Below are 22,476 nucleotides of genomic sequence, written 5' to 3' on the forward strand. Positions count from 1 at the left end.
TCATTGAGCGAGCCTGACTCGCACTTGGCCGGTTTTTTTATAATGTAATCAATGAGTTAAACTTACCAAATAGGCATAGTTGATGACAGTGACGTCGTCATCTTGAGTGAGATTCCCGGACGCTTCCTTGTCGAAGTAGAACGTCTTCTTCAGCATGTATCTGATGGTGTCGTTCTCTCCGTAGCCCAGGATCCTCTTCTCTCTGTATTCTCTACAAGAAAATATCATGAATCTTTATCATATTTAACTTCTGTGTAACAAAGATTCCACCCATATTTGGTAGTTTTGTGAGAAAATAAATATATACCTACCTACTATGTACCTACCACCGAAATTTCGTTTTTCAGCTGTAATAATGTTAATGAAATAAATGACTGTATTAGGTACCTACGGGATGCTTGAATATAGGACCCGTCACCGGCCTATTACTGAGCATCTGTAGATTAAGAAGTGCCGTAATTCTATCTACTACGCTGGCCAATTCACACACCTTCACACACCTTCTTCACACACCTTTGAGAACATTATGAAAACTCTTAGATAAGTATGCACGTTACCTGACGATGTTTTCCTTCGCCGTTACATAGCCGTTAAATTTTAATGTGTAAACTGTAAAGGGAATGAAAAGGTAAATCTTACTTATAAACGTAGGGGCCTATTTCGTTCAATATAGGCTTCGCTCCTTCATTGACGTCCTCAGCGTTGGACACGTTGAAGACATACACTTTGAACGTCAGCGGGACGGGCATCACGCGCCATTTCTCAAACATGGCCGACGAGTTCTCCAGCCGTAAATTCTGCAAAGAAAAAAACAAGGGCTGATATCATGTTTCAGACTTAAATGTCATGATCCTAATAATATTATAAATGTAAAAGTGTGGATGTTTGGATGTTTGTTACTCAATCACGCAAAAACGGCTGATCGGATTTGGAAGAAATTTGGAATGGAGATAGATTATACCTTGGATTAACACATAAGCTACTTTTTATCCCGGAAAATCAAAGAGTTCCAGCGGGATTTTGAAAAATGAAAATCCACGCGGACGAAGTCGCGGGCATCAGCTAGTATTATATAAAAGGAAAAGGTGTCTGACTGACTGATCTATCAACGCACAGCTCAAATTACTGAACGGATAGGGCTGTTTAGCATGCAAAAAGCTATTATGACGTAGGCATCCGCTAAAAAGGATTTTTGAAAATTCCCTAAGGGGGTGTAATAGGGGTTTGAAATTTGTGAAGTCCACGCGGACAAAGTCGCGAGGATAAGCTAGTTCATATCGGATAGGTACAATTTCTTCGATAAAAAAAAAATTGCTTCAAATATTTGACTAGGTACTACTACAAATACTACAATACTACAAATACTAGAATATTTGACTTTTAATTGGAAATGGTATTAATTTCCCTTCCATTTCTGCCATGTTGAGCAATGAAGATAATTTTTAATAATAATTTTTAAGGTTTCCGTACCTCAATAGGAAAACAGGAACCCTTATAGGATCACTTTGTTCTCTGTCTGTCCGGGTCTCCTCTCAGTATGAGAAGGATTCGGCCTTATTTGGGCCACGCTGGCCAAGTGCGGATTGGCAGACCACATACCTTTAAGAAAATTATGGAGAACTCTCAGGTAAGGTTTCCTCACGATGTTATGCTCCACCGTTAAAGCGAGTGATATTTAATTTCTTAATCTTATTATTATTTATTTGTACCACAAAACATCCATACTAATATTATAAATGCGAAAGTGTGTCTGTCTGTCTGTCTGTCTGGCTGTCTGTCTGTCTGTCTGCTAGCCTTTCACGGCCCATCCGTTCAACCGATTTCAACGAAATTTGGTACAGAGATAGCTTGCATCCCGGGGAAGGTCATAGGCTACTTTTGATCCCGGAAATTCAAAGAGTTCCCACGGGATTTTTAAAAACATAATTCCACGCGGACGAAGTCGCGGGCATCATCTAGTTTACAATAAAAAGAAAAAGAGGGTAAAAGTGGACAGGGGAGCACTTATCTCTATGAGAGATCTCTACCAGTGACCCTTGGCAGTGCGAGAGGTTGTAGTCAACAATTCTTACCTTATTAATTTGACTCTGGACAATTTTTGGAAATCCCCATGTCGCCAACACTATGGCAGCAATCAGCACACACATCGACACACCGAAAAACAGTTTCGCGTTTTTTCCCAGCATTTTGACTATTTCACTTTGCTCACACACAAAAGACACAAAAATTCAGTTCACGATATCACAGTACAAAGTTTTCCAACGTTCATTTAAACGAAACCCATGACTGTAGTTTTGTAAAACAGAATGAAAAATTAAATTAATATTGGTCAATATTCAAGCAATATTTTTGTTAACACGAATAATAAATATTTACCAGAAATATTAAAAATTATTTTTTATATCACTGTAGTTTTGTAAAATAGAATGAAAAATTAAAATAGTAATGGTCAATGTCAAAACAATATATTTTGTTAACACAAATAATAAAATATATTTAACAGAAATATTAAAAATATTTGCTTATTTTATATTTGAAAATACGTTGCCGTGACCGGCTGGGATTGTATCCTAAACAATTGTAATTTTAAAAGATTCTTCGCACGTGTTGAGGTAGTAAGTATGTCCTCTATGTTCTTATGTCCTCTTTTTTCCGATAAATAAAAATAGCTGACTAATGTTCAAACTGTTATTTCATATTATTGTATCGGCCTTCTAAGCCGTACATTTAATTATATTTTATATTGTATTTTATATTGCATAAATAATTAATGGAGCGCCATAACTTGTTACGTGCTTGATAGATGTATGTAGACTGGTAAGCCAATTTAATTATTATGTGCCTTACATACTTGCAATTTATAACTTCTAAGTAAATAACTAGGAAGAATATTTATTAATATATATTTTTTTTACAAATAAATACATATTCATACAATTTTAAATAAATATTAGGTACATAATAATAATATTATATGAGTGAAGTATTTTGGTGATTATATTGTTAGGATGAACTTTGTGTACTTCTCTATTAATTAAATAATTAATCAGAAACCATATTATCAGTAACCATATTATAAATGTGAAAGTGTGTTTGTTTGTTGGTTTGTCCTTCAATCACGTCGCAACGGAGCAACGGATCGACGTGATTTTTTGCATGGGTATAGTTTAAAGACCTGGAGAGTGAAATAGGCTACTTTTTTACTAAGGGATTTTTAAAAACCTAAATCCACGCGGACGAAGTCACTGGCATCATCTATTGCTATCTATAATAGTTATTTCTTATTTTATTTTTATTTTATTTATTAGGGACACATACAATACATTAATTTAACACAAACTACGACACTTATAAACAAACATAGGCTGATAAATGTTATGTATAAAATGTGTTAAAAAATCATTGACTAAACTAGGCACATAATTTTTTTAACGAATCTAGCCTCTATCAAAACATACCTACTTATGAAAAACCCAAAAAAATATACGAAAAAAAGTATCAAAACAAGTCCGTGATCGACACATCCTTCATGTAGTTACCTTTAATAAAAGTTTTTCATATCGTCGTAACCAGTTTGTAAGGTTAGGTAGGTAATAAAGATAAACAAAAATGTTTTTTGAACACGTCTTGCGCGTATACACTTCGAACAAATAAACGCATAATAATAACTCAACGACATACTTAACTGTTTTTAGAAAAATTAGACGGATATAAATTATTATTACCAGATGATGCCCGCGACTTCGTCCGCGTGGATTTAGGTTTTTCAAAAATCACGTGGGAACTCTTTAATTTTTCGGAATAAAAAGGAGCCTATGTCCTTCCCGGGATGTAAGCTAACTCTGTACCAAATTTCATAGAAATCGGTTAAACTGACAGACTTTCGGGGCTGTGCGGGTGTTAGCGATTCAGGATCAAATCGAGAGTTTCCTCACTCTAGTTCACTCTGCCGCTGTCCCAGGGATTTTTGTCTTTGTCATTTGTATGGGATTACATAACAAAGAGAGCCCTATACTAACTTCTCCCCGTGGATAGAGTCAAAGTCAAAGTCAAATTATTTATTCAGAATAGGTAACATTACGCTTACTGGTGGTCAAATTTGTTAATTTGTAAGTTGACTAGCTTATGCCCGTGACTTCATCCGCGTGAACCACACCGAACTCCTATTTTTCCCCTTAGCGGTTGAATTTGTCTTTCTTATCGGATGTCTACGTCATAGTAGCTATCTGCATGCCAAATTTCAGCCCGATCCGTCCAGTAGTTTGAGCTGTGCGTTGATAGATCAGTCAGTCAATCAGTCACCTTTTCGTTTTATATATTTAGATATAGTGGTGATAATTAATACGTACTTAAAACTAAAGCTACGAGAGTTCCAAACGCGCCCAAGTCTGAGAAGAGTCCACAACAAAATCAGATAGAGTATGTTCAAATTCTAGACGCTTCTACCTTCGGGACATGAAGGCTAAAACAACAAGCATTCAAATAGAACTGCCGGCTTATAAATGCATAGTCATCTTCATTAGGCCTTAGTTATTAACTGAATGGTATTGAGCCATAACGCTATTAACCAAAGGCCGTTTAATTGATGATCTATACTCTACTATCTGATCCGCCCCGGCTTCGCTCGGGTGGAAGTCAGAAAATCGGTGCGGGGTAGAACTTTCAAAAATCTGAAATACGTTTTTTTTGTAACCGAAAACCCAAATATCAATTGTTCATGGAAATAACTTGACGGGCTTTCATACAAACTTTCATCCCCTAAGTATTTAACCACCTTGGAAGTAGAATTTTCAAAAATCGTGAAATATGCAGTATTTTTTATACTTAACCCAAAGCCTACATACCAATTTTCATCGGTGTAACTCTAAAAATGATGGACTTTCATACAAATCCAATTTCGAAAAATCCTTTCTTAGTGAATAGTGAATACACCCTCCAAATTTCATGTCTGATATTTGTATATAAGTCAGTCAGTCAGGACATTGAATTTTATATAATAGATTAATACTTTAATCCATACATCTACAGCGTGGTTGAAAACATATACATATATTACACGACAGGTCGAGATGGCAATCGGGGTATGAGGCGAGGGGACGCCCGTCACCCGTGCTCGCCCGCACCGGGTTAGCGCGGGGGCTCTGCGGGTGTGCGGGGCGACCCCACCCCGATTGCCATCTCGAGTCTTATAGTAGGGGAGCCCAAGATGCTAAATAGGGATTTACTCGAGCGTCGTGGGGACCTGACGGATTGTGAAGATTAGGTGCTAAAAAGAAAAAAAGATTATATGATGTAACCCCTTTCACTGGTGGGAAAAGCGCGTACAGGTTTTCAAAAATGTAAAAAAAGTCACAAAGAAATACTCGAGCGCTTTAGATATTAATAGTAGTATATAATGCGCCCCATGTGTTTTTTTTATCGCAAAAATATTTATCTGCCGTTTTGCATGGTGGGGTGGTCGTACGAAGGTGTAGAAGGGGGCGCTCCATCTTAGGCTGCAAAAAACTTCAAAAAAACTGACGATTTGGACGCAACCAAAAGTCATTTCCTTAGGTCACGCTCAAAATTGTCAGATCAGTGAAATGCACACTGTTCTGCATCTAATTAACTTATCATATTTTAATCTGATGCGCTCGAGTAAATCCCCTCTTGGGCTCCCCTACCATTAAAAGAAAAATAACAAAATATGAAGTACCAAATAGTTAGTGCCATAGATTCTTACGTCGCGTTGTCTCTGCTACATTACATGACAAAATTATTGTTGGCAAGTCTAAATGCAACAGCGTGGAGGCTCCTATACACTGCAAGGGTTTGAACATGATGGCCTTCAAATAACATGAGAATACTTGAGAAAGGCATTGACTCAACCATCGATATAAATGACAAGATATGGTCAAGCGAACAAAATTTTTCACGGTTTTGGAACCAATAAATCAGCGCCACCTCTTAGATACTAATGAACGACCCGTTTGAAATCCAGACACCACTGAGGTTGCATTGGTGCTAAAGCACCACTGAGTCGGTGCCATTTTGTTTGTTCCATACGATTTTGTTTGTGCAGTGTCCATACGAAGTAATCCATACTAATATTATAAATGCGAAAGTGTGTCTGTCTGTCTGGTCTGCTAGCTTTTCACGGCCCAACCGTTTCAACCGATTTGATGAAATTTGGTACAGAGTTAGCTTAAATCCCGGGGAAGGACATAGGCTACTTTTCATCCCAGAAAATTGATGAGTTCCCACGGGATTTTTAAAAACCTAAATCCACGCGTACGAAGTCGCGGGCATCAGCTAATTATAGGTATAAGTCAATGGACTCAACTGGAATCTGGTTTGATCATTCAACTCCCCGTTATTATTCAAGGTAAGATATCAAATCGAAACCAGTATCGCATATCTATAGGCGACGATATATACGCGACAGGTTGAAATGGCAACCGGGGAGGGAACACCCTGCACATTCGCACAGCCTCCGCGCTAACTCGGTACGTAACTAAATTTTTTTTTTTTTTTTTTTGAAAAGAATATTAGCCAAGTTAATTACTGACTAATATTCCCCATTCCCCTCCAATTAAGCGTAAAGCTTGTGCCAGGAGTAGGTACGACAATAGTGCAACGGGTGAGATTTGAACCGGCGACCTTTCGGTTTTCAGTCCGCTCCTTTAACCGTTGAGCTATCGAGGCTCTTACTTATATACTAGCTTATTCCCGCGATTTCGTCCGCGTCATTATATATTCTGTGTCCGCGTGGACTGCACCTAGTTATTTTTAACCCCTATTTTACCCCTAAGGGGTTGAATTTTCAAAAATCCTTTCTTAGCTGATATCTACGTCATAATAGCTATCTGCATGCCAAGTTTCAGCCCTATCCGCTGTGGCATGTGCGTTGATAGATCAGTCAGTCAGTCAGTCAGATTTTCCTTTTATATCTTTATATAGTCTTTTTTGTACATAAACTTGTTAAGTACATATTAATTGTTGTTATAAATTTTTGTTCAAAGTTAATTATCATTATTAGGTAGGTAAGTACCTACTTCACTTCAATGAAATATTTTTAAAGTTCAACGGTAATAGCAATATCCTAGTTGAATTAATTGCTTTTAACTTTGACTTTGACTTTATAGTTGATAAAGATCAACTGTGTAAAGACACAATAATTCTAAATCGTTAGCAGATTAGACGATGCCAATATGATATAAATTGACGGCCTTCGAACAATAATAATATTATAATACTTGAGAAAGGCAATGGCCGTTGATTTGAATGTAAGGTTAGTACAAGTTTTTATATCTCGACAATATTCATAGAAGCTAGTCGGGCTAACGTCGACTAAATAGTACGTGAGTACAGCCGTTGAGAGATTTTATATAAGTTCATAGATTTTGAAAATCTCTATCGATAGAAATCTAACTAAAATATGAAAATCTAATCTAATCTAATAATCTAATTGAAGATTATTTCAAGTAAATTAGGGAATTAGGTAGACGTGTCTGTCTGTCTATCTGTTACTTTTTAGGGTTCCGTACCTCAAAAGGAAAAACGATACCCTTATAGGATCACTTTGTTGTCTGTCTGTCTGTCCGTTTGTCTGTCAAGAAACCTACAGGGTACTTCCCGTTGACCTAGAATCATGAAATTTGGCAGGTAGGCAGATCTTATAGCTGACATTTGGGGAAAAATCTGAAAACCGTGAATTTAGGGTTAGATCACACAAAAAAAATTGTGGTCATGAACTAATAATTAGTATTTCAATTTTCTAAGTAAGATAACTATATTATCAAGTGGGGTATCATATTATGAAAGGTCTTCACCTGTGCATTCTAAAACAGAATTTTATTTATTTATTTTTATGTATCATACTTTTTGAATTATCCTGAAAAATGTCGAAAAAATACAACTGTAGTACGGAACCCTCATTGCGCGAGCCTAACTCGCAATTAACCGGTTTTTACTTTTAAATGTCGAAAAAATACGACTGTAGTACGGAACCGAGTATGACTCGCACTACACGAAAAGAACTAGTCGAGTGCGGGCTCGCAAACGAGGGCTTCATTTTGTCGTGCAAAAAATAACACTTTTTTACGACAAAGAACGAATTCGCACACGAATCATGAATTTTGGGACTATATGCGAATTGGACCATTCGCGAATTGGACCTTTTGCGAATTGGACCAACCGCGAATTGGACTAAATGAGAATTGGACGAAGTGCACCTAAGCGGTTGTTGCGTTGATGTGAAAACTTCTACTAGGCGTACTAGCTTATTTGATTTTCTCACGAAGAAATCAACACTAGACCTGTATTGAATTTTTGCAAGACTAAGGGACTCATCTCAGAAAGTTTTGTAAATAAATAATATTTTTTTTACATTGTTTGCAAAACAAGCATGAACAGTTGATCTACACTAATATATAAAGAGGAAAACTTTGTTTGTTTGTTTGTTGTTTGTTTGTTTGTTTGTTTGTTTGTTTGTACTGAATAGGCTCAAAACTACTTTACCGATTTTAAAAATTCTTTCACCATTCGAAAGCTACATTATCCACGAGTAACATAGGCTATATTTTATTTTGGAAAAAAATAGGGTTCCGTAAGATATTTGGGTTTTTCGGACACAAGGTGTAAAAAATCAACCAGAAAAGTTACTTATTTTGCGTACGCTGCCTAAACTATAAAAGATAGAACCATAAAATGTTCTAATTAATTGTAGATCTTATAAATATCTACAAAAAAGTCCGCGACACACTATACCCATCTATGTCGAGTGAGGCACAGCAACCATTTTTTTATTTAAAAATCTTGAATTTTTTTTGGACTACATTTAAACGCGTTATTTTACTCATGCTATTAATCCTTATCAAAATAAATGATTTCATCACTAAGAACAGTTTATGGAGATAATATTTGGTCTTTGAATGATTAAAATTGGACGTTTTGGTTTTGAAGTTATGGCGAAATTAAAATATTACGATTTCTGCTGCACGGCCCGTTGTATTATATAAAGAGGTAATGTCGTTAAGTTTGTTTGTTGGGGGTAATCTTTAGAACTACTGAAACCGATTTTAAAATTCTTTCACCAGTAGAAAGCTACATTATTCCTGAGTGACATAGGCTATACGGGATCTTTAAAAACCTAAATCTACGCGGGCGAAGCCGCGGGATCAGCTAGTATTTAATAAAACGAACGCAAATATAAATACAATCAGCTAATATACTGCAGGGTTAGCATGGGCGGGGATATAATTTTCTCCCGGGAAAGGATAAAATCTTTATCCCCTCCGACAGCTTTATCCACTCTCCGAGCATGGGCTCACGGGTGGATATAATTATCCACAGTGAATAAAACGGGGACTTTTCGGTTTTGGATCTTTTCCTTTACCTTTATTGGGTTAATGGTAATTGGTATTTGGGACCTATGTTGGGTTTATGTTGGGGTTCCCAACCATATTCCAAACATAACCCAAACACAACCCAACATAACACAAACACAACCCAAACATAACCCTAACACAACCCAAACATAACCTAAACCCAACAGGTACCGCGAGACATGTTTTGATTTTTAAGTTCTATGAGAATAAACTTAAACCCACATCTAATGTCGAGGATTAAAATTGTCCCCGAATTAGGGATAAAACTTCTCCTCTCCCCTGTTGCCGTGCTTTGAGAGGTGGACAAGTAAATTTTGTCTCCCTGCCCATGCTAGGGGGGCAGCTACAGCTAATAATTCGACTCATATTTTATTATTTTCACTTATAATACCACAAGAGCTTCAAAATTATCGGGTATTTCCCGTTTATTTGTTTGCAGGGAACCTTGAGGGAAATGCCAGATAATTTTGAAGCTCGTGTGGTATTCGGGGGATTATTTTTCCGTCCCAAATGTCGGCCAAAATCTCCAATTTTCACAATTGAATTCAACCTGTCAGTTTGACGTGTGGACTTCAACTACCAGAGAAAATTTTCAAAAAATCATCAGTATAATACCATGTAGGTTGTACCACGTGACGTCGAATGGTGCAATTCTATTGGTCGACATTTGGGTCGGAAAAATAATCCTTATTATTACAGACTCCTACTATAAAAGGATTTCAGAAATTCATAAGTATTTAAACAGTTTTAATTTTGTAAGTGAATTAATTTTTTAAAATTTTTAGTGTTTGTGGTATTAAATAGTCAGTTTATTTTTTGAATTTTTATTTTTAGGGTTTTTTGTTAATAATTGTCTGTTTTGTGATTGCTGCAGGTTAGGTTGCTACTGTTTATGTTTTATTAGATTTTGAGTTTTTCAATTTAATAGATAGAGAAAATTTACACTAACTTTTTTTAATCAATGATTTGAGGCAAACTTTTTACACATTGATTTTAAAAAGTTTACCCTAAGTACTAACTACAATATAGTAGGTACTTATAGGTAGTTCACGATTGAACAAAACAATCATCGGAATTCGTTTGATATCTAACGCACTGCACTATTGCACTGACCATTGGTCATGAAAATGCTTTGGTACTAAAATACTAACTAACCGTTCAGAACTGAGCCCCAAGGACTATAGTATACTTAGTAAGAGTAAGTCCACACTAAAGACATTTTGTTTTAAAAGTTTCGCCTTGTTGCCTTGCTGTAATTCGTCGCAAAAAAGTTGTGTTAGAAAAAAGCAAGGGCACTTGCGCAGCATGTCGCGGGTCGCGCGCGCGTTGAATGAAAAAAGGCGCACGACGCGACGGCTTGCGGCGCGGGCACGTTTTTTCATTGTTTTTAATTAAATTTTAATAAAGGATGTACGTTTCTTGCAATTCACGAAGGCGAGTGAAGTTTATTTGTGGTTACGTGGGCATTGCGGAAGTGTGCGTACATGTCGGACCAATCAGTCGCGAGCAAGCGCTCGCATTTGCACACATTTACTGTAGCTTACTTATACCGATACGATTTAAACACAAGCATGAGCCACTCGCCTTCGTGAAATGCAAGAACTATACCCAGTACCTACGTTTTGATTTTTTGAGATGGCGGTTGTCATTAAACAAGACCGCTGCTATTTCTTTGACCTCCATTTTAAGACTGCCTGTTAATTTTGCCGCGTCCTGTCACGCCTGCTGTCGCGCCTCGTAAAAAACGCGCATGACGAGCCGCGCAAGTGGGTTTTGGCACTTAGGCTGTGAGTTGATAGATCAGTCATTCAGTCATAAGTATTTTTGCAACTTTTTGTCTAGCGACATGTCTTAAGCGTGATCGCAGAATAATTTCAATTCCTAGTCACGCTCATGTTAAACACTACATACGAGTAGGCACATAATGACATATACTGGCAACACGCAAAATTATCCATTCCGATACTCAAATTTTGAAACTCGTGATTAAAATGTATCTATACTATTTGTTGCCTGCGACTTCGTCTGCGTGGGTTTAGGTTTTTAAAAATCCTGTTGTGAACTCTTTCATTTTACGGGATAAAAAGTAACCTATGTAACCTATGTCAATCAACTATATACATGCAAAGAATCATGTCGCTCCGCTGCTCCGTTGCGGCGTTATTGAACGACAAATCAACAAACAAACACACTTTCGCATTTATGGTAATATGGCAATGGGTGATATTATTCGAACGTTGATTCGAATATTGATAGGTACTTAGTAAAAAGTTGACTGTATGAACATACATATAAGTAGGAACATCAAACTAATCGAATGGCGCGAAGCCGAAAATACATCAAAAGTTATAAAAAAACTGTTTAGTGTTTGATGGAATACTTGGAGAAGAGATTGCAGGTAAAACGTTGTTTATACTATGTTTATGTAAGTATACCTAATGCCTGTGACTTCGTCCGGTAAGTTTTGGTTGTTAAAAAGTTCAGTGGGAAGTGGGAACTGATTGATTTTCCGGAACTTTCATCAAAATTGGTTAAACGGAAAAGCGGCCTAGCAGACAGACGATAGACAGACAAAATTTTGCATTTAAAATAGTATGGAAGTATCGCTATGGATAATAATATTATCGTGTTTAATATTAGGAAATATACATATAAATAAAATATTAGGAAAATTGTATTAGGTACTTCTTCTTGCTGATTAAGGAAAAAATTAAAAAATATCACTCAAGACGATAATGTATGATTTGTATAGTAATTAGATAATTTCAATTTCAATTTATTTATTAAGTCGGACAACAATTGATCCATTATGTGTTAGTAACAATAAATACTTAATAACTATGTTAATACTTAAACACTAAGGAGTTAGTAACAAAATACTTAATCACTATGTTAGTACTTAATAACTAAAAGGGATTTAGTCCTCTGCACGAGTTTCCCCAACAGAGGACTATCCATTTTGCCCGCTATCATGCGCAGGATCCCGTTGCTGCTTCCTCGGACTCTGGACAACAGTGATGCTGTTTTCTTGCGCCAGATGGCATCGAAGCCATCTGTCCGCGCCTCAGCAAACATAGCTGATGCACTACAGAACCGAGGTTGCCGCAACAAAATCCTGAACGCATTATTATATTGGACTCGCAGCGCATTGTAAGCCCTTTGCGTGTACTGAAACCACAAGCTTGCCGAGTATAAGGATGTACAGTATGCTTTGAACAGCGTGACTTTCACAGATAAGGCTAGCTTTAAGTTTTATTGTAATACTAGCTTATGCTCGCGACTTCGTCCGCGTGGACTACACAAATTTCAAACCCCTATTTCACCCCCTTAGGGGTTGAATTTTCAAAAATCCTTTCTTACCGGATGCCAACATCATAATAGCTATCTGCATGCCAAATTTCAGCCCGATCCATCCAGTAATTTGAGCTGTGCGTTGATAGATCAGTCAGTCAGTCACCTTTTCCTTTTATATATGTAGATTATTAGGATTAGGATTAGGATTTGCATTGAAAAAAAAATGAAAAAAAAAACCAAAAAACTCAATTATACAAGATCGTCCGCCATACAACTTACACTTGCGCGGTTTTTTTTAAACTTTTGAGAACGAAAAACCTGTTTTTGCTAGAAAAGCTTAAACTGTACTAAAAGAATCATCTATAATACGGGTAATTTAACGTGGGGTATTACACAGTCAGTAATTTACCTAAATAACCAAATCTAATAACTTTAAATGGTATCTACACGCTTTATATCCAATGATGATGATAGATATAGTACGGGACTGGTCGAGATGGCAATCGGGGTCCGGACGCACCGCACACCCGCACATCCCTTGCGCTAACCCGGTGCGGGATAGCGCGGGCGAGGTATGTGTGTGCGGGGTGTCCCCCCGCCTCATACCCCGAATGCCATCTCGACCTGTCGCGAATTATTATATTTTCATCAAAAACAATCAGATAACATAAGTAATTTTACCCAAGAGGGTTTATTAAATAATAGAAATAAACTCAAATTATTATCTATTTACTAGCGCCCGCGACTTCTTCCGCGTGGAATTAGGATTCTAATTAAATCCCGCGGGAACTCTTTGATTTTCCGAGATAAAAAGTAACCTATGTCACTCTCCAGGTCTTTATCTAGATATGTATACCCATACAAAAAATCACGTCAACCTATTGCACCGTTGCGACGTGATTGAAGGACAAACCAACAAACAAACTCACTTTCGCATTTATAATAAGGGTACCTACTGATGTTATTCGCTTCGACCAAAAATAAGACAAAATAATATAAATTGTCATCATCATCATCAACCCATTGCCGTTTCTCTACTGAACACGGATCTTCTCACAGAATGAAAATGGTTTGGCCATAGTCCACCATGCTAGCCATTTATATTTGTGCGAGATGGCAGACTTCACACACCATTGAGAACATTATGGAGAACTCTCAGGCATGCAGGTTTAGTCAAATCCTCAAAGGTATTGAATACAGTTCAGATTTGAAGAATTTAATTAAAGTTATCTATACTTCTATATATTACAAAGAGGCGGAGGTAATGTTTGTCAGTTTGTTTGTAGGGGGTAATCTCTGGAACTACTGAACCGATTTTGAAAATTCTTTCACCAGTAAAAAATAAAAATGAATTAGACCTAATTTTTCCCCCCATCTACTAACCATAATTACTATAAAATGTGTCCTACATAGTCAGTTTCATCTTATTTATAATAATATAATGTATTATATCTACTTAATTGTTACCAGGTCACGGTGAGGAAAATTATCGTTATAATAATTAGACTGAATAATTTTAAGGTTCTGTAATGAAATACCAGAAACAATACGTACGACCAAAGACCTCTATGTATGAAGCACTCTACAATGGCACCTCATTGGCACCGACCCCAAAAAATATTATTATGGAACTATATTAACTCTTGTCATAATATATTCGGTAATAAATTAAATTATTTTTTAATTTTTAGTGTTTGTGTATTGAAGTCGGTTTTTATTTTTTTTGTAAAAAAAATTTATTTCACAATTTTTAGTGGCACCATGGTATTAAAATATGCTATCATGCTATGCCTGGTTAAAAATCTACTGTTTACTAAGCTATCTTATTATCTTATCTATTATTACACTGATCGCGAGCAATTTACTCTTATCCGTTGAGGAGTTCCATTATCTATCTTCGAAGATGTTCATCAGATCTTCACCAAATTTAAATGGGACCACCTTTGAAGTATACCCTTTCAAACAAAAAAAGAATTTTCAAAATCGGTCCAGGCGTCTTCGAGTAATCGGGGAACATACATTTAAAAAAAAGATTCCGTCGAATTGAGAACCTCCTTCTTTTTGAAGTCGGTTATAAATAAGTGTAGGACGTAGGTACCTAAATAAAAAAAATCCCTCCGCCGTCCCTCCACCCAGTGGCGTGCACAGGATTTCAAGTCAGGGTATGCATTTAGGTATGAACTTGTTTTACGGCAGGTTCTAATGAAAAAGTAAGCATTGATTTCTTACAATGAGGGTAAGCAGTGCGTTTATGCTTCTATGAGCTGCACGCCACTGCCTCCACCTCATACCCCGATTGCCATCTCGACCTGTCGGGGACTATGGGCATACGCTTGCCTAGAAGATCCTTATTCACCCGTCTTTTTTTCTTCACACTTTCTCAAAAATAAAGTCTAAGCAGATGGAACCAGTAAAAAAATATCATGTGCCTTTGACGGCCTTAATAATTAAGGCATTACAATTTTTATAAAAAGCATAGTAATTATTATATTTTCTTTGTTAATTATTTATAATAAGGGTAAATTATGAATCTATTATAATATGACATGTGATGTGGGTGGGATGAATTTTTTATGCAAATTCGACCAAAGAGAAGTAGACCTATATAGCTTTCTTGTATGGCCCATCGCCAGTTATAGATTGGTATTTGGTTAGTTAGTTAGTTACTAACAACGTAATGTTGCTTTATTTTTTATTTTGTTTTTGTGTAATTGTGACGTCAGCGTATCCAGGTAAATTATTCGAGTACTAGCTTATTCCCGCGACTTCGTCTCCGTGGACTACACAAACTTCAAACCCCTATTTCACCCCCTTAGGGGTTGAATTTTCCAAAATCCTTTCTTAGCGAATGCCTACGTCATAATAGCTATCTGCATGCCAAATTTCAGCCCGATCCGTCCAGTAGTTTGAGCTGTGCGTTGATAGAACAGTCAGTCAGCCAGTCAGCCAGTCAGTCAGAAAGGATTTTTGAAAATTCAACCCCTAAAGTGGTAAAACAGGGGTTTGAAATTTGTGTAGTCCACACGGACGAAGCTGCGGCTAGTCTCTTTATCAGGGGGCACGGCAGTGGCTCCGCCAAGACAAGCCAAACTAAAGCACGGGTAACACATTATCGCCTAACGTCTTGGTATCTACTTACTAGAAATAGGTGATATATTTTTTTAACCTTTTGAATCTATTTTCAGAAGGGGATGTCGTGTTGGAAAATGATACGGTGTCAGATGAAGTTGAGGGAAGGATTGCTGGAGGGGAGGAGCCTGACGGAGGCGCTCGCGATGCACCTTTCCAAGCGCAAATAAGCAGAGAGAATGCGCCATTCTGCTCAGGCGCCATTGTAAGCGAACGCACCATCGTGACCGCCGCTCACTGCGTTGAAGAGTAAGTTAAAAAAAACCGGCTAAGTGCGAATCAGACTCGCGCACTGAGGGTTCCGTAGTACAATCGTATTTTATCGACATTTTGCAGGATAAATCAAAAACTACTTACTAGATCTCGTTCAAACCAATTTTCGGTGGAAGTTTGTATAATAATGTACATCATATATTTTTATTAGTTTTATCATTCTCTTTTAAAAGTTACAGGGGTGGGGGATACATATTTTACCACTTTGGAACTGTCTCTCGCGCAAACTATTCAGTTTAGAAATAAATGATATTAGAAACCTCAATATCATTTTTGAATACCTATCCATAGATACCCCACACGTATGGGTTTGATGAAAAAAAAATTTTGAGTTTCAGTTCTAAGTATGGGGAACTCCAAAATTTATTGTTTTTTTTTTTCTATTTTTGTGTAAAAATCTTAATGCGGTTCACAGAATACATCTACTTACCAAGTTTCAAAGCTCTTATAGTTTCCGAAAAAAAGTGGCTGTGACATACATAGTAGTTTCTCATAGTCGTTTCTTAAATTTCAAATTAAAAATCTCCAAATTTCAAGTTAATAATATCAACAATTAAAACTGTCCCATACAAACTTGAAAAAAGACGGACTTTCATACAAACTTCCATCCCCCATTTAACCCACTTGGGGTGAAATTTCGAAAAATCCTTTCTAAGTGGATACCTACTCATTACAAAGAATAGACCCTCCAAATTTCATGTCTTTAGGACCCGCGGTTTAGGCTGTGCGTTGATATATATGTCAGTCAGTCAGTCAGTCAGGACTTTGTATTTTATATATATAGATTAGTAACTAAGTAGTATTTAGTGTTTGAATAATATTGTGTAGACTTACGAGAGCCACATAGAGAATTAAAAAAAAAAATGATTTCAGTGCAAAGCCGACAGACCTTAACGTTCGAGTTGGTAGTAACATTCGCGGCGAGGGGATGATGGTACCTATCCAGAAGATAGTGCAGCATCCGGAATACGACTATCCGCAAAATAACTTTGATATTGCATACTTGCGGACTGTGATGGATATCCCACTAGGTCGTACGGTGCTGCGTGCGTTTATAGCACCACCTGGAGCCTCAGAGCCGAGGGAGATACGCGTCACTGGATATGGCTATCAAGGGGTAAAGTATACATAATAATAAATAAATAATAAATTCTTTATTTATTAAGGCAACAGAGACCCATATTTTGTTAGTATAGAAAATGCTTAAAAACTATGTTAGTATAATCATTTTAATATTATTTTATTTTTACAGCAGCTATAGGGCGCATACAACAAGATTTTGGGATCACTCTCAAGCCCTCGTCCGGTCAACACTCTGCGTATTTACCGGACGAGAACTTGAATGAAATGCTGGAGAATTGGCGTGTCCAGCTTTCCCACCATCATATTCAGGATACTGTTGGAGCTCGAACGCAGCCTTGCCAGGATAGATGACGTCCTTTTCCTTATTATGGCATAGAAATCATCCGTTCATGCTTCTGCAAACATGCCTGACGCCGAACAAAACCGCGGCAAGCCCAACAGTATCCTGAAACCATTGTTGTATTGCACCCTCAGCGTACCTATCGAGTGCCTTTTGAGTGTAGTTAGTCCACAGGCCCCCCGTGTAGAAGGTTTGACAGTAGGCTTTAAATAGCGTAATTTTTGCTTCCTTACTACATCGGGCGAACCTGCGGGCCAACATATTATTACACCTTACAGCTAAGGCTCTTCGTTCTCGTTCTATGTCCACCTGATCCTTAAGGTCCTCCGTAACATAGTGACCTAGATATTTGAACGTTTCAATAAAGTACCATTGAGCGCGATACTAGGCTCGTATTGCACTTGCTTACGGGGGGCCTTTAAGATCAGGTATTCACTTTTGGCCACGTTATATACTAACCCATGTCTAGCAGCGTACTCCTCACAGGATCGAAGCAGCTCTCTAATCGAGCCGGCCGTGGGACCCAACAACACCATGTCGTCTGCATGGCTTAGATAAGAATATAAGCTAAGTGAAATACTATAATAATTATTATAGTATTTCACTTATGGGGCATCCATAAATTACGTGAGATGTTTAAGGGGGGGAGGGGGTCGAGTCAAACCTCATCTAATCTTACGTTGGAGAGAGAGGGGTCTCGGCATACATCACGCAAATTTTTTTCTAAATGAAACAAAAAAAATATACTATTTTGGTCCATTTAATCCAGATTGATTTCGTAATACGATTTAAGTACCTGTTCTATTGTTAAATTTTTATTACACTTATAACTCTCAGCAATAGTGATTACTAGTCTTAACTAGTCGTAAATAAAAGCACGAAGCAATTTTTTTTTCTTTTTACAATAACAATCCAACGCGTTTACGTAAGAAACCTACATTTTGGAAAATCTCACGTGAGATTGGGGGATGGGGGAGGGAGTTGAATAAAATCTCACGACATCTCACCAGGGGGGGAGGGAGGGACAGAAAATTCAAAAAAACATCTCACGTAATTTATGGACGCCCCCTTATTATAATAACGTACAGATCGCGCGGCGAGAGTTTGGCTTTGACCTTCGGGTGGAGGGGATTACTGCGCATGGGTACTGTCACGCACACAATACTTTTCCTTTTTTATGTACCAGGTTGGATATTTGAGTGGGTCAAAATTCATGTACAGTGGTAATAATGCTAGAAAATAATACGAAATAGATAAACTTCTTCATTTATTAAAACTATTGATAGTTATTTTACTTATATAAAATGTTTATTTCCTTTTAAAGTTTACAGAGACAGCGATGAAAATTCTAAATAATTGTTTTTTAATAAAATTATTTATTCCAAGATACATGTAAAATTGGTACATACAAACAAAAGAAAACTTAAAATAATTATTAAATACAAAAGTTAACATTAAAAAAAGTCTTAGCAGCAGTGCTATTCAGATTCTTATATAATAAACAATTAACGAAAATAGCAATTCACTTGTGAACGTGATTGTACAAACAGAGGCAGGGAACGACTGGAGCAGTGGAGCGCCAATCAGAGCACCGCGTGCGCCTACACACCCGCCCCGCACCCCACTAATTGCCCGTTGATACCCAATTTCTGATTTCTGCGCAATAACGGTCAAAGCCAAACTCTCGCCGCGCGTACTGTACCCGTCGTCGAGCGAAAAGTTATTAAGTCGAAAATGACTGACATACGCTTTTTTTGACAATAGCTAGGGGGCGTTCTAGTATTATTTTTGACCCTCCTTCCCCCCATGTAAAAGTCACAATAATTATGTTGCGCAAACACTAACGAATACTGACAACGAAAACAAAATAAAAAAACCGGCCAAGTGCGAGATAGGCTCGCGCAACGAAAGCTCCGTACTACAGTCGTATTTTTTCGACATTCTGCACGATAATTCAAAAACTATGACGCGTAAAAATAAATAAAAATCTGTTTTAGAATGCACAAGTGAAGCCCTTTCATACGATACCCCTTTTGTTATAGTTATCTTACTTTGAAAATTGAAAATACTAATTTTTAGTTCAAGACCATAATTTAATTTTTTTTTGGGTGATGTAACCACAAATTCACGGTTTTCAGATTTTTCTGAATGTCTACTATAAGAACTACCTACCTGCCAAATTTCATGATTCTAGATCAACGGGAAGTACCCTGTAGGTTTTTGGACAGACCAACAAACAGACAGACAGACAGACAGACGGACAGACAGAAGACAGACAACAAAGTAATCCTATAAGGGTTTCGTTTTTCCTTTTGAGATACGGAACCATAAAAATGAATCCAATATGAATCTAGCCTACTATGTTTGTTTTGCAGGAAGGTCAAATGCAACTTAGTGACAAACTGAGAGAGGTCACCTTACCAATAATAAGTAATACGGAATGTCAGTTATTTTATCCTGAAAAAAGCATCACCAAGAACATGATCTGTGGATACAGTATGCGGGACATGGACAAGGGGACTTGTTTGGTAATTACCTAGATTTTTTAATTAATTTTTAATTTAATCTTTAATTCTTCTTCTTCTCGAGTAGACTTTCACCTCAAATACGGGTAGCCCAAAAAGCCGCAACTGCATTAGCTCGGTCGGGTAGCCTCGTGTAGCTCCTCGTTTGTGCAGGTTGTCGGGCACGCAGGGCACCCAGTCATGTACGCAATGGTCTGTCTCGGATGAACGCAGATGAACTCCGTATCATGTCCAGAGATGAAGCCCCAGCTCGCTAAGTTTACCCTAGACTTCCCCACCCAGTGGCGTGCACAGGATTTGAAGCCAGGGTAGGCATTAGGTAGGTAGGAACCTGTTTACTGGCAGGTCATAATGAAAAATATACAACTGGGGTAAGCAGTGCATTTATGCCTCTATGACCTGCACGCCACTGTCCCCAGCCCTGCTCTGAGGCGGTTAAGGGACAAGGGACGGCCAGCTGAGGTTGTATCCTTCGGCTAATCTTTAATTTCAAAAACCGGCCAAGTGCGAGTCAGGCTCGCGCAATGAGGGTTCCGTACTACAGTCGTATTTTTCGACATTTTTCACGATAATTCAAAAACTATAAGGCATAAAAATAAATAAAAATCTGTTTTAGAATGTACAGGTGAAGACCTTTCATAATATTATGATACCCCACTTGATATAGTTATCATACTTATAAATTGAGAATATTAATTATTAATTCATAACCACAATTTTTTTTGTGGGATGTAACCACAAATTCGTGGTTTTCAGATTTTTCCCCGAATGTCACCTATAAGACCTACCTACCTGCCAAATTTCATGATTCTAGGTCAACGGGAAGTACCCTGTAGGTTTCTTGACAGACAGACAGACAGACAACAAAGTGATCCTATAAGGGGTTCCGTTTTTCCTTTTGAGGTACGGAACCCTAAAAATGATTCAGATAACCTAAACTAAATGATTTTAAAAGACCTATTCAATGATATCATCCTTGCCGTACTTCAGCAACTGTCATTTTTTATTTGTTTCAATATGGTGTCTAGTGAGCGCCATATTGTTTTTTCATAATTTTGATATCTTTATTAGCATTCGGAAGATTCAGACAAATCTACTGGTATAAGGAATCATCAAAATCGGTTCACGCCATTAGTTTCTGAAGCCTCACAAAGGAACAAACAAACATAACATACTGATGAACACACGCCAATTTTCGTGTTGCGCAGTCGTGTAGGTAATAAATAAAATATATAGTAGTATATATTATCAAAGCTAAAGTCAACATCAGAATAAGATTAAAGTACCTATATAGTTACAGACTACTGCTAAATTAAATCGTCAAAAAATTATACTTAAGATGAATTTTACAAAGTTAATATGTTCCTTGTGTAGGGCGACGGCGGTGACCCAGCGACAGTCAATCGAAGACTGATTGGAATCAGTTCTTATGCCAGAGGTTGCGGTCCTGGTATGGGTCCTAGCGTCTTTACCTACGTCGATGCACCGGAGATACGCGAGTTTATCATGAATGGCACCCGCCCCGCACAGCGACCTGGAATACCTTCAGAGCAACCTCAAAGACCTTCGGAGCAACCTCAAAGACCTTCAGAGGAACCTCAACGACCTTCAGAGGATCCTCAAAGACCCTCAGAGCAACCACAAAGACCCTCAGAGCAACCTCAAAGACCCTCAGAGCAACCTCAAAGGCCCTCAGAGCAACCTCAAAGACCCTCAGAGCAACCTCAAAGGCCCTCAGAGCAACCTCAAAGACCGTCAGAGCAACCTCAGAGACCCTCAGAGCAACCTCAGAGACCCTCGGAGCAACCTCAAAGACCCTCGGAGCAACCTCAAAGACCCTCGGAGCAACCTCAAAGACCGTCGGAGCAACCTCAAAGACCCTCGGAGCAACCTCAAAGACCCTCGGAGCAACCTCAAAGACCCTCGGAGCAACCTCAAAGACCCTCAGAGCAACCTTAAAGACCTTCAGAGCAACCTCAAAGACCTTCAGAGCAACCTCAAAGACCGTCAGAACAACCTCAAAGACCTTCAGAGCAACCTCAAAGACCTTCAGAGCAACCTCAAAGACCGTCAGAGCAACCTCAAAGACCGTCAGTGCAACCTCAAAGACCTTCAAAGAAACCTCAAAGACCTTCAGGGCGACCTCAAAGACCTTCAGAGCAACCTCAAAGACCTTCAGAGCAACCTCAAAGGCCTTCAGAGCAACCTCAAAGACCTTCAGAGCAACCTCAAAGACCTTCAGAGCAACCTCAAAGACCGTCAGAGCAACCTCAAAGACCTATAGAACAACCTCAAAGACCGTCAGAGCAACCACAAAGACCTTCAGAGCAACCTCAAAGACCTTCAAAGAAACCTCAAAGACCTTCAGGGCGACCTCAAACACCGTCAGAGCAACCTCAAAGACCTTCAGAGCTACCTCAAAGATCGTCAGAGCAACCTCAAAGGCCCTCAGAGCAACCTCAAA

General features: G+C 38.0%; 2 protein-coding genes across 2 annotated transcripts in view; one reads left to right on the forward strand and one right to left on the reverse strand.

Moving 5' to 3' along the window:
* Window positions 1-10,490, reverse strand: part of LOC117983263 (sensory neuron membrane protein 2-like) — a 27,389-nt gene extending 16,899 nt beyond the window's left edge. Inside the window, exons 1-4 of the mRNA XM_034969751.2 lie at window positions 10,388-10,490; window positions 2,073-2,286; window positions 640-797; window positions 67-211 (exon numbers count right to left, since the gene is read on the reverse strand). Coding sequence (XP_034825642.1) covers window positions 67-211; window positions 640-797; window positions 2,073-2,186 — 417 coding nt within the window. The 5' untranslated portion in view covers window positions 2,187-2,286; window positions 10,388-10,490. The remainder of the gene's footprint in view (window positions 1-66; window positions 212-639; window positions 798-2,072; window positions 2,287-10,387) is intronic.
* On the forward strand, window positions 2,701-21,972 carry LOC117983165 (zonadhesin-like). Its single transcript, XM_069499316.1, has 5 exons — window positions 2,701-2,817; window positions 15,848-16,040; window positions 16,938-17,181; window positions 19,863-20,015; window positions 21,387-21,972. Exons 3-5 carry the CDS (start codon window positions 16,993-16,995, stop codon window positions 21,969-21,971), a joined length of 927 nt encoding a protein of 308 aa, XP_069355417.1. The 5' UTR covers window positions 2,701-2,817; window positions 15,848-16,040; window positions 16,938-16,992; the 3' UTR covers window position 21,972.
* Window positions 21,973-22,476: the final 504 nt, after the last annotated feature.

Source organism: Maniola hyperantus, chromosome 6, assembly GCF_902806685.2.
Source record: "Maniola hyperantus chromosome 6, iAphHyp1.2, whole genome shotgun sequence".
Taxonomy (NCBI): domain Eukaryota; kingdom Metazoa; phylum Arthropoda; class Insecta; order Lepidoptera; family Nymphalidae; genus Maniola; species Maniola hyperantus.

What these genes read in the sequence shown, in the direction of transcription:
- LOC117983165 (XM_069499316.1), top strand. Translation starts at nt 16,993, where the DNA reads ATGATGGTACCTATCCAGAAGATAGTGCAGCATCCGGAATACGACTAT. An exon ending in CTGGATATGGCTATCAAGGG is followed by an intron (nt 17,182 to 19,862) that starts GTAAAGTATACA and finishes TTTGTTTTGCAG; the next exon opens with GAAGGTCAAATGCAACTTAG. An exon ending in TGGACAAGGGGACTTGTTTG is followed by an intron (nt 20,016 to 21,386) that starts GTAATTACCTAG and finishes TTCCTTGTGTAG; the next exon opens with GGCGACGGCGGTGACCCAGC.